Below are 12349 nucleotides of genomic sequence, written 5' to 3'. Positions count from 1 at the left end.
TATATCTTCTGCCTGACAGAAGGGGTGAGAAGACAGTATTACTGGCATCTTGGGAGGGGTCTTTGATGATGTCAGCTGCTTTTCTGCAGCAACGAGAAGTATAGATGGTGTCAGTGGATGGGAGGTTGGCTTGTGTGATGGTCTGGGCTGTGTTCACAACTTTGTTTATGGACAGAGCAGTTGCCATACCAAGCTGTGATGCACCCTCATAAAATGCTTTAAATGATCCATCTGTAAAAGTCAATGAAGATCCTTCTGGGCATGCCAAGTTTCCTTAATCTGCTGAAGAAGAAAAGGCTTTGTTGTGCTTTCTTGACCATCACATCTATGTGGCTAATCCTGGGCAGGTTGTTGGTTACCATCACTCCTAGGAACTTGACGCTCTTGACCATCTCCACCTCGGCTCCATTAATGTAGACTGGGGTGTGTCCTCCTCCTTTCTTCTTGAAATCCATGATCAGCTGTTTGGTTTTGCTGACATTGAGGGTGAGATTGTTATCTTTGCACCACAACGCCAAAAACTATATCTCACTTTATCATGGAAATTATAATTGGGAATCCGGTTTTAGTGATGGTAGAAACTCCAAATTTCTTTCCATCCTATGCTGGCTAGGATCTGTCCTGCTCTTGGTGTGTTGGAAAGATTTGTGGGTTGATAATTGAGCTGTTTAGCCTTGTTGTGAATTAAAATTTCTTAGACATTAAGCCCTGAGTGAGACTGGAACCTAACTCAAGAGGCTAGGAGGCTACCCCTTGTGCCACAAAGCCCCCTCTGTTGAATTTGTAGCCTTTATAAACTCAGACAGTCAGAGCAATTTCATCCTCCCCTCCTTTTCTTCTCAACTGATAAGCTATTCACCTTGATCACAGCAATTGCTGGTTATCAGCGAATTCTTAATGAGCTTTCCGTGTCATCATTTTAATGGCAGTATTAATCAGAGGCTTGTGTTTGGCTAATAGAGAGGTTGCAACTACTCCTGTTGTAATAACAAGGGATAAATATGCTTTTTAATGAGCAAACTAGGGATTTATTTTTATATTTTGCTGCAGGCCCTTTAATTTCTTACAAGTTCATCAAGATATTAAGTGATCCTGCTTTTCTAATGCAATGTGTATTTATTAACTATGGAGTTCACTGGTGCTGATTGGACAGTCTGTTGTAATAATGTATTACAATTTACTTTCAGGTGAAATCCCTGACGCTGTTTGTTACACACTACCCCCCCGTGTGTGAGCTGGAAAAACTCTACCCAAAGAATATCAGGAATTATCACATGGCCTTCCTGCTCAATGAGGAAGTTCATGAACCAAACGGTAAGAATGAAGGTTTGGAAATGGATATCTGAATAAGATTAATTTTCTGAATTGGGATACCCTTGTTAAAGAAATGCCAAAAACCCAGCCTTGTCATTTCATTGGAAGTGAATCACCTTTAGCTTACTTTTCTGACTTTTGGCTTATTGTAGTTTGAAAATCTGGAATTCTTAAGAACAATACAACTTGGATTTGAGTTCAGTGTAATTTAGTGAAACACTCGAAGGTGCTTTACAAGAAGAGTATAAATCGTTGCACTTTGGGATAACTACCTCTCTGTTTCCAATTCTTAAAAAAAAAAGGCTAATGTAAAGAAATAAATGGGTAGTGTGTGTGTTTTGCAAATTGAAATATTTTAGGATGCTTTAAGGAATAAGGTAAAATTCACTATTTAGTACATTACTCAGTCAAATGCAATCTGTAAAATAAGCTGGCTTTATAATATAACTGACCTTTACCTCAGCATAGTGTCTATCAAAAGGAAGATTAATAAAGCTGCGCTTTATCTCTGGCAATAGATATTCTCTTTTAAAGAGATTAGGTTGATCACCATATTCTGAAACGTAGGTATTTTGTTGTGTGAACAAACTGTTCGATGGACAGTCGAGGATATGTTCAGAAACATCACTTAGATTGTGCATGTAATCTGTTGCAAAACCAAAAGAGGCTGTGAGTTGTACAGCTAGTTGTACTACAATCCAGACTACCTCTTAAGGCAAAGGTGCCCTTGGGCTGGAGCAGGTGCGAGAACTTGTTCTAAATGTGATTTTGACTTGGAAAAGACACATGGCAGAGAGCAGGCTCCAAGATTTACTGAGGTTGTACCAGAGATCTTGGTTGAGGAGGATAAAGGTTCTCTATCCAGTTTGACATGGATCAGGAGAACCTCCAGACAAATTCTCAGAAGAGAATCAGGTTATCACTGCTAGGGTATAGTGCCCAGGGTATGGATACAGCGCCACAAGAGGTGTGGTGCCCTTAGGAGTGGTTAAGTTCAGTGAATACGTTTTCAGAAGCCATATTCCACCAACTGCACTAGTCTCAGACCCGGCTGAATGGATCAAACTAATGCAGCAGCAATGTGTATCAGTAATCCCTAGCATTAAATTGGTGCCATCCTTGCCTCTGAATCAGTGCGAGTTCAGGTGGCATTCCAAGAACTGAACACAAAAATAGAGGCTAATGCTTTAGTGTAATATTTGGAAAGCAGTATACTATCAGTGGTGATATCTTTGGAAAAGATGTTAAACAGAGGCCACGTCTGCGCTCAATCAAAGATCTCCTGTCTCTGTTTGAAGGCGCAGGAGTACCTTTGCTCCCAGTGTCCCGACGAATAGTCTTTCCTCAAACAGATTACAAAGGCAGGTGACTTTGTCATGCTCACATTGCCGGAGGCTTGTTGTACATAAACTGCCTGCTGTGTTTCTGACATTACAACCCACCAAAAGCACTTGATTCGAAAATGCTTTGGGATATCTGGTGGTTGTGAAAAGCACTATATAAACTGCAAGTCCTTTTTGTTTTGGACTTCTTCATGTCATAAACATATGTCAAAAACATGTAAAATAATCAGACGGTTAGATAGGGTGGATAGGGAGAGCCTTTTTCTTAGGATGGTGACGGCGAGCACGAGGGGGCACAGCTTTAAATTGAGGGGTGAAAGATATAGGACAGATGTCAGAGGTAGTTTCTTTACTTGGAGCGTAGTAAGGGAGTGGAACGCTTTGCCTGCAACGGTAGTAGATTCGCTAACTTTAGGTACATCTAAATCGTCATTGGATAAGCATATGGACGTACATGGAATAGTGTAGGTTAGATGGGCTTGAGATCGGTATGACAGGTCGGCACAGCATCGAGGGCTGAAGGGCCTGTACTGTGCTGTAATGTTCTATGTCATCCTCTCACATTAGAGCTGCTGCACACCTCACGTTCACATTTCGTAGCTTTGGAGCTATGTGTTGCAGCTATTCAGCCGTGGTAACAATATCACCTAAACACATTGCACCACCTTTGCTCTCACGTTCCTTCCCACCTCTTCCTCTCTCTCACTGAGGACTAGCTGGAACACAACTAGAGGTATCTGAAGCCATCTGGAGGGGGCGATGCCTAAAGTGCATGTCTCTGTCCCAGTTGAGGAAATGAGGAGAGGAGATCATTAGAATCTCTTCCCAAAGGCCAATGTGTCTAAGGCCAGATAGCATACACTTAAGGTGAGGAGTAACTGGTTTGGAGGAGATCTAAGGAAAGTCTCTTTCACTTGGATGGTGCTAGATATATGCAGTGTGCTCCCACTGGCAGCACATTCCAGGCACTTAGCTCCCTTTGTGTAAAAAGCTTACCTTTTGAACGTTCTTTAAATTTACCCTTTTGCCTCAAACCTACATCCTCTAGTAATTGACATTTCTACCCTGAGGAAAAGACTCCAACCATCCATGCCTCTCATAATGTTGTAAACTTCTATCAGGTCACCCCTCAGCCTCTGACATTCAAATGAAAGCCAATCAAGTTTAGCTAATTTCTCCTCACAGCTAATGCCCTCCAAACCAGACAACATCTTGGTAAACCTTTTCTGTACCTTTTCCAAAGCCTCCAAGTCCCTTTGACAGTGCAGCATTCAGAACCGCAAGCGATATGCCCAGTCTGGCCTAACTAAAGTCCTATACAGCTGCTACATGACTTGACAATTTTTATTCTCTGTGCCTTGACCAATGAACATGGGACGTCATGTTATGGCTGTACAAGACAACGGTGTGTATATTGGAGTACTGACTACAATTCTGGTCACCCTGCTAGAGGAAGGATGTTATTAAACTGGAAAGGGCGTTAAAAAAGATTTACAGAGATATTAATGAGATTAGAAGGCTTGAGTTACAAGAAGGGGCTGGATTGGCTGGGACTTTCTTCCCTGGAGTGCAGGAGGTTGAGGAGTGACCTTATAGAGGTTTATAAAATGATGCATGGCATTGATAAGGTGAATAGCCGAGGTCTCTTCTGCAGGCGAGGGGAGTTCAGAACTAGAGGACATAAGTTTAAAGTGAGTGGGGAAGGACTTAAAAGGAACCTGAGGGACAATGCTTTCACACACAGTGGTGCATATGTAGCTGCCAGAGGAAGTGCTGGAGGTGGTGAAATCCTCACTTGCTTGAATTCTGAATCTGTTCTTCCTTACTACATTTCTAATCTTTATAGCTCTCCCAGTTGCATGAATACATAACTTCCATTGCAACTTTCAGGACAAAGATCTCGTAGTTCGTAGTCTTTGTTTTCAGTTCTGCATTCAACCAATTGCTCTGATGGTGGGTGCAATTGCAACATTTATAAGCTATTTGGACAGGTACGTGGATAAGAAAGCTTTAGAGGGATATGGGCCAAATGGGACTAGTTCAGTTTAGAAAACCTGGTCACCTTGGACAAGTTGGGCTGAAGGCCCCATGCTGTACGACTCTATGAAGGCAAGCATGCCATATGCTTTCTTACCTTACCCATTTGTGTTATTTTCAAGGAACTGTGGACCTGGCACCTAGATCCCTCTCTATGTTAATGCTATGCAGGGTTCTGTCATTTACTGTTACCTCCCTCCAGTATTAGACCTTCCAAAATGCATCTTTCACGTTTGGAGATAGTAGGAACTGCCAATGCTGGAGAATCTGAGATAACAAGGTGTAGAGCTGGATGAACACAGCAGGCCAAGCAGCATCAGAGGAGCAGGAAAGCTAATGTTTCGGGTCTGGACCCTTCAGAAATTTTCAGAATTTTGTTTTCTTCATTTCTTCATTTTCAAATTTTCTTCAGAAGAAGAGTCCTGACCCGAAATATCAACTTTCCTGCTCCTCTGATGCTTCTTGGCCTGCTGTGTTCATCCAGCTGTATACCTTGTTATCAGTCACGTTTGTCTGGATTAAGTTTCATCTACCATTTCTCTGCCCAAGTCTCCAGCCTACCCTATATCTTGCTGTACCCTATGGCAATTCTTCTCACTATCAGAAGTTCCCCCTAACTTGGTGTTGAGCTGAAACATACTAATCAACCTAGCTCCATTCTCCTCCACATCATTTATATATACTACAAACAACAGGTGTCTTAGCACTGATCCCTGCAGAACACTATTGCCACGGACCTCCAGTCAGGAAAACACTCTTCAACTGCTATTCTGTCTTCTATGGTCAAGCAATTCTGTATCCATCGGAGCAGCTCACCACGGATCCCATGTGACTTCACCTTCTGTATCAGCCTGCCATAAGGACCTTGCTAAGGTCCAGATAGACAACGTCCAGGTCCATGCTCTCATCTGTCGTCTTTGTCACTTTTTCAATAAACTCAAGTTTGTGAGACATAGCCTTTCTTGCACCAAGCCGTGCAGCTTATTGCTAATAATTCCGTATTTTTCCAAATGTGAATAAATCCTGCCCTTAAGAATCTTCTCCAATAATTTCCTTGTCTCTGATTTGAGACTTGCCAGCCTGTAATTTCCCAGATTATCCCTATTGCCCATTTTGAACAAAAGAACAACATTGGCTGTTCTCCAGTCCTGTGGGCCCTCTCCTGTGACTAAAGAGGACAAAAGATTTTGTACAAGGCGAGCAATTTCCTCACCTGCCTCCCTCCATATTCTTGGATAGTTGCCATCCGGTCATGGTGATTTGTTTAAATTAATGCTTTTCAAAATACCCACTGCTGCCTCCTTATTATATCAACATGCCCTAGAATATCAATGTACCCCCCTCACCATCCACCGTGCCCTTCTCCTTTGTGAATACCAATGCAATGTATTCATTAAGGACCTCATTCGCTTCCTCAGCTCCACGCATAAATTGCCTCCTTCCTTCGTTCATGGATCTACCCTTTCCCTTGTTCCCCTCTTGCTCCTTTATATATGTACAAAACATCTTGGGATTTTCCTTAATCCTGTTGGTCAAGGACATTTCATTTCCCTTTTTTGTCCTCTTAAATCCTTGTTTAAGTTCTCTTCTGCTTTTCTTCTATTCTGACTTCAGTTTCCTAAATCTTACATATGCCATTTTTTTTTTGACTAAGCTTACAAGTTTTCTTATCCTGCAATGTTCCTGAATCTTGTCATCCTTATCCTTCATTTTAACAAGAACATACTGGCCCTGAACTCTAATCAACTGGCCTTTAAAGGCTTCCCACGTGTCAGATGTGGATTTAGCCTCCAGTCAACTTTCCTTCGATACTTCCCAATATTGTGATAGTTAGCCTACCCTCAGTTTAATACTTTCACCCCAGGATGACTCCTGTTCTTGTTTTTAAGTAACTTAAAACTTACAGGATTATGGGCACAATTCCGAAATGCTCCCCCACTGAAAGTTGAAGCACGTGGCGCTTCTTCCCCAATACCAGGTCTAGTATGGCCGCTTCCTTCATTGGCCTATTTACATGTTATTTCAAGAAACCATCCTGGACACACTTAACAAATCCACCCCCTCTCGCCTGCTATCATCAAAGCCCTGGCAGTAAAGGAGTCCTAGGCACTATAGGCGAAGTTAAAAATCGCAACAATACTTTTTTTTTTATTTCGTTTTTTTTCCATAATCTGTCCACATATCTTTTCCTCGATCTCCCCTGGCTGTTGAGAAGCCTGTAGTCCAATCCCATTCACAGTGATTGCACCTTTCCTGTTCCTGAGTTCTACCCGTAAGGTCTCACTGGATGAGCCTTCCAAGGTGTTCTCCTCAGTTCGGTTGAGATATATTTCCTAACCAGTAATGAAGCTCCTCTAGCTCTTTAATATTGCCTTTTATCTTGCTTGAAGGATCTAAATCCTGGGACATTAAGCTGTCAGTCTTGCCCGGATCTCAAAGGCCAAAATGCGTTTTATTTTTCTGTGCCAACAACTTCTCACCTGTACAAGCAATATTCTTTAGAGAATGCTTTTTATATTGGTGTTAGATTTGATCACTGAATGTGTTGAGATATTACGTTTTCCCCCAATCCCATTCACACGGGCCTTATTTCCTTCTAAATGATACCTATTGCTGCTTCATTCTGCACAGAATTCTCTTTGCTGGCACTCTTAGTTTCTCAAACAGTTCACAATCCAGATTTTTTCAAATATCTTAAGTTTGAAGAAACTACTTATGAATCCTCACTTGCTTGGATTCTGGGTCTGTTCTTCTGTATTACACTTCTAATCTTTATTGCTCTCCCAATTGCATGAAAACAAAACTTACATTGCTGTTTCCAGGGCAAAGATCTAGTAGTTCATAGTCTAGGTTTTCAATTCTGCACTCAACCAACTGTTCTGATCCATCAGAAGCTCCTTTTACCTATTTAATGTGTTTTACTTTGTTTGACTAACACTCAAGTGTTCTCATCAATTAGCATCTTGCATTAGCAAACTCATCTTTTGTGTGTGAAGGCTGGCTCTCCATTTTAATCAGTTTCTCTTTTTTCAGTTGCACATCATTGACAAAAAGCTCCTCAGGTTTGGTAAGTTCTAGAAGTTTGACAAAATAGTACGATCATGCAACTCTTTTATCGCAGTCATTGCCATGTTGCCATTTGCACTGACCAAATCAATACCTGATATACAATTCACCTCTCCAATTGGTATACTAAGAACAAGTCCCTCAGTAACAACTAGTTAATAGTTATTTACTGCTTCTCACTCCGAGATTAAACCTCTATTCGCTCCCGTTACTGAACTCTGGCAATGTACGAGGAAGAATCCCTATGATAATTATGAACCATATGCCCCTTTCTATGAACTTCTGAAGGAACACGTTTCACGTGTATATATGCCACTATAGTTACCATTCTTCCTCCAACAATTAGTGGAATGGTCTCCTATCTTACTGCAATGGAAACACGCAGCCTTTTGGGCATCATTCCCACTCTCAACACTTTCCATTCTCATCTCGGGCTATTCACCTTTCTTTGACCTTCTCAAATACTGTCACTCGCTGTTCTGTGAGGGTGACGAGTAGCGGGTTTCCCGTTGGGTAAGGGCTCCTGACATGCTCATAATCACGAGCCGCTTCAGCTGCTTGTCTAGTTTTTGAAAACGTTTGGCTCTCCCACATCTCCTTACAGAAGTATGGAATGAGTTTTCAAAGGAATATATTGCAGGTGGCCACTAATTTAAGGGCTTGTATCGAACAGTTGACGGTAAGTTGTTTGACTCCCTAAGTCTCTGCGTCAGTCTCATCAGGTGAGTTTTTGACGTTAAAATGTTAAAACATTTCTGCCTGTAAGCTTCAGGGATGAACTGATGAGCACTGAAGATGACATTTTAGACCATCTCATAAACCTGCACAGATCTCTGAGGAAAGCATGGCATAAACCCTGTGTGATTTGCCTGTTAATCTGCTTTGCATTTACAGTTTTCTGTGGGCCATTTCATTTGTCTCAAGCTGTTCTTAAATTAAATGAAAAATACATCCTTTACTGAAATTTTGTGATTGCTTGAGCAAAATTAAATAGCTGTGCACATGTCTGTGAATTGGAGGCAGTTCTCTCCCTACCGCTATCCTCACTGGACTCAGGAGGATCCCCACTTACTTAAAGTTTTTTTTCTTTCAAACTCATGTACATCTCTTGTGCCTCTATTCTCTTTCCTTCTCTTCTTCCTGGATTTCTACCTCCTCTGATTCTTCTACCTCAGCAGTTAGTTGTCAAATAGGAGGTGGCAATGCTATGCCCTTAAGATTGAAATTCAGCAGACCATCCAAAGTCCTACACGTGCTTTGCCATTTCCTGTGGGACTCCTTCAGTGTGGCTCAGGCAACTGAAGTGTTGCTTAAGCACTCTTGTAATTCTCTCAATGACATTTCATGCAACAGCAGTGCCTTCCTTTATATGTATGTTGCCCTTGTGTGCATAGTTTCTGCACCAATTTATGAGCCATGTGTCAATGGATAACCCTTTACTTCGTCTTGGTGGCTCAATTGCAGATGGACCGACACCAAGTGATGGCATCATAAACAATACAACCTCTAATTTGTTTTATAAAAAGCAAAAATTGCTGGAGAAATACAGCAGCTTTTGCAACTTACTGTGGATAGAAATCAGAGTTAACATTTTGGTTCCAATGACCCTCCATTAGATCTCTGGAAGAGGCAAAGGACTGAGTAAAAACAGAACAAAAAAAAAGTTTTGCCATGTCACAGGCTAGGGAGGTGTGAGCTTTTGTACTACTTACTATTAGTAAATGACTTATGTGATACTCTTGAAATCAGGCTGGTGCTCTTCAGCACAAGGCACACTAGTCTGTGTTGACATCAGAAACTTTAAACAACTCTGGAACTAGCAAATACAGCAAGAGCCAATGGGAAACCATCAGCAGTAATCCTGAAAGTAGATTATAGTTCTTGAGGAAGTGGTTCTATGCAAATTTGAGAGAAAGCAGTAAGGCAGTGAGCTCCCAAAAGGCACTGATTATGTCAAAGCAATGTTACACACTCTCTGTGACGCCTTGATCAGTCTACCTAGTGTATATCCTGAACCTGTGTGCTCCTAAAATTATGAAAATGCGGATTGACAGGCTGCAGATGCCATTCTGGAGGCAAAAGTGCACTCGTACTCACAAAGTGGGTGCTGTTCTCCTGAATTTTATCGTCTAGGTAGTTGCTCAAGGTAATGGTTATCTTAGCTTTTTTGTAACTTTCAACGCAAACCTGTTCTGTTAAAATTTTGGTTTGTCAGAATATCTGTCCCATCCATTAACAATTAAGCCCGGTACTTAAAAATGATTCCTGTGCGGTTTACCTCAATGCATCCTGGTTAATTTGTCTTTTAGAAGTGCCTCTGAAATAATGGAGTTGTGGTAACTGCAGATGCATAAACAAGGTAGTAATGACACTAAATCACTTACCGTCGGATAAACATTGCAGTCTTGTCATCCAATTGGCAGGGGCCTTTAAATTGATGGTTGAAATATACATTGTTGTGGTAAAGAGGTCACTTTTAATGTGAAAATAATTTGCCTATGATGTTATATATGTAATCCACTTTATTGTGAGACATTGTAACTTTAAATCTTTCTTACTGTGTAACATCATGAGGTCAGCAGGTGTATTCTTGACAGGTTGAAGCTGACCAATTTTCTGACGTCTCTGGTGAGGCCACGTCCATTATAGCACTGGTTTACCGTGCACATCTTATATGTTACAAATAAGGCACAAACCCCTCCTTGATAAGAGTGGACAGGTGGAACGTATATTTTTCCCCCTTTATGTCAAATTATAAGGAGTTTTTTTTAGCACCCTGGCATTTCAATGTACATTGGCTATTATGTTAACAGGTATTTTAGAGGGAAGAAGCAAATTGAAATTACACAAAAGGAATTTGGATTCAAAGATAAAAATTGAATGCGCTAAAATTGCTTGTGGCTTTCCTTTTGTATGTGGTACTTTGTATATCAGGATTATTGGAACTATTAGCTTATTGATGCTTCAAGATTCTTTTGAGTCCTGAAAAGACATCACAGTGCAGGAAGGTATTCCATCATCTCCAACCCGAGTCCTGACTTTTAAAATGGTATTAAAACATGACTATCATCTCCTGCCAACAGATATTTTCTCTGCAGTTCTCACATGACAGGAGAGTCAAAAATGCTTTCTCCTTATTGCATGACTGATAGTGTGGAAGGAAAATGGACAATGAGTATTGTGTATCCAGGGGATTTTAGCAATACAGACTCGGTGACTGGTACAGCCTTTGCAAATTTTGAGCTTCAGAATGTTGTATAAACGATTGCAAAAAGAGCTTTTCAGTCACAACTTCATTAATCCATGGGAGAGTTATTTGTGATCTCAGAGATAGGTGACACAATTTTCATATTGTTGTAAAGTGGAGGTTGCTACCCCCCCCCACCCAAAGAGGAGCGCCTTGCCTATAATGCAGGTGGGCCTCCTGCAGTGCCACAATGATGCCACCTGAAGGTTGCAGGAGCAGCAACTCATATTTGGCTTGGGAACTCTGCAGCCCAAGGGTATCAATGTGGACTTCACCAGCTTCAAAATCTCCCCTACACCGACCACATGCCAAAACCAGCCCAGCTAGTCCCTGCCTCCCTAGCCATTCCTCCCACCTCAAGCCCCACCCCCATCCCCTACCCACTAACCTCATCCCACCCCCACGACCTGTCCTAACTCCCCACCTACATTTACCTTCAGTGGCTCTAACCACCCCCTCCCCCTAACTTTGACCTGCCTGTCTCCTCTCGCCCTATCTTCTCCTTTACCCATCTTCTATCCGCCTCCCCTGTCTCCCTATTTATTTCAGAATCCCCTTCCCCTTCCCCATTTCTGAAGAAGGGTCTTGACCTGAAACGTCAAGCTTTCCTGCTCCTCTGATGCTGTTTGGCCTGCCGTGTTCATCCAGCTTCACACCGTGTTATCTCAGATTCTCCAGCATCGGCAGTTCCTACTATCTCAGGAATATTCACTTGTTGTGCCATGGGTACCTGTATTCTTTAGATGGTGGTTTCCTCTAACACATAGAGGAATCTGTGAGAGCTAGCAGTTCTCTCTTGAGAGCTGAGGGCTGTTAACCCTGGCAGGTGGCAGTTAGCTCTCCTGTCTTTGCCAGCTGCCCCTTCTTTTATACCCTTGATGACGTATCAGTTTCATACAATAGCATTGGTCCTATGTTGTCATAGCCATCAGATTTAAATTTAACTTTTTTTGGTATTTAAGTACCTGGTTCAAATTGATTGGCTAAATTCAAAACCTGTTGCCTTCGTAAAAACTGCTGTTTGGCCTGCTAACTTTATGGCCTTTTGATACAAATGTTTCCATTTGGGTGCTCTCCGTATGCTTGCAAACTTTCAAGCTGCTGCTCACATATTTTTAAAAAATCTGTAAGCATTTAAAAAGCGCATAATCTTTTAAAGGGACCACGTAATGCTTTATCCCCTGGCATTTTAGAAACACCGAATTCTAATTTCCTGCTTCCCAGTTCACAAGTACTCTTCCCAACTTTGTACCAATATGAGAAAATCTTTGTAAAAGTTTCTAAGATGCCATTTTTTTGAATTCTTGGTTTGGGTATTCCATAATTTTCTGAAAATTTCAGC

General features: G+C 41.6%; 1 protein-coding gene across 5 annotated transcripts in view; it reads left to right on the top strand.

Moving 5' to 3' along the window:
* Nucleotides 1–12349, top strand: part of msh3 (mutS homolog 3 (E. coli)) — a 270075-nt gene that overhangs the window by 222339 nt on the left and 35387 nt on the right. For all 5 annotated transcript variants that reach the window (XM_059644779.1, XM_059644778.1, XM_059644780.1 and 2 more), the window contains one exon: nucleotides 1188–1314. In XM_059644779.1, the coding sequence (XP_059500762.1) occupies nucleotides 1188–1314 (127 nt within the window). The remainder of the gene's footprint in view (nucleotides 1–1187; nucleotides 1315–12349) is intronic.

Source organism: Stegostoma tigrinum, chromosome 3 (assembly GCF_030684315.1).
Source record: "Stegostoma tigrinum isolate sSteTig4 chromosome 3, sSteTig4.hap1, whole genome shotgun sequence".
Lineage (NCBI taxonomy): Eukaryota > Metazoa > Chordata > Chondrichthyes > Orectolobiformes > Stegostomatidae > Stegostoma > Stegostoma tigrinum.
The sequence above is the reverse complement of the archived record's forward strand: the minus strand, read 5'-3'. Positions and strand labels throughout refer to the sequence as shown.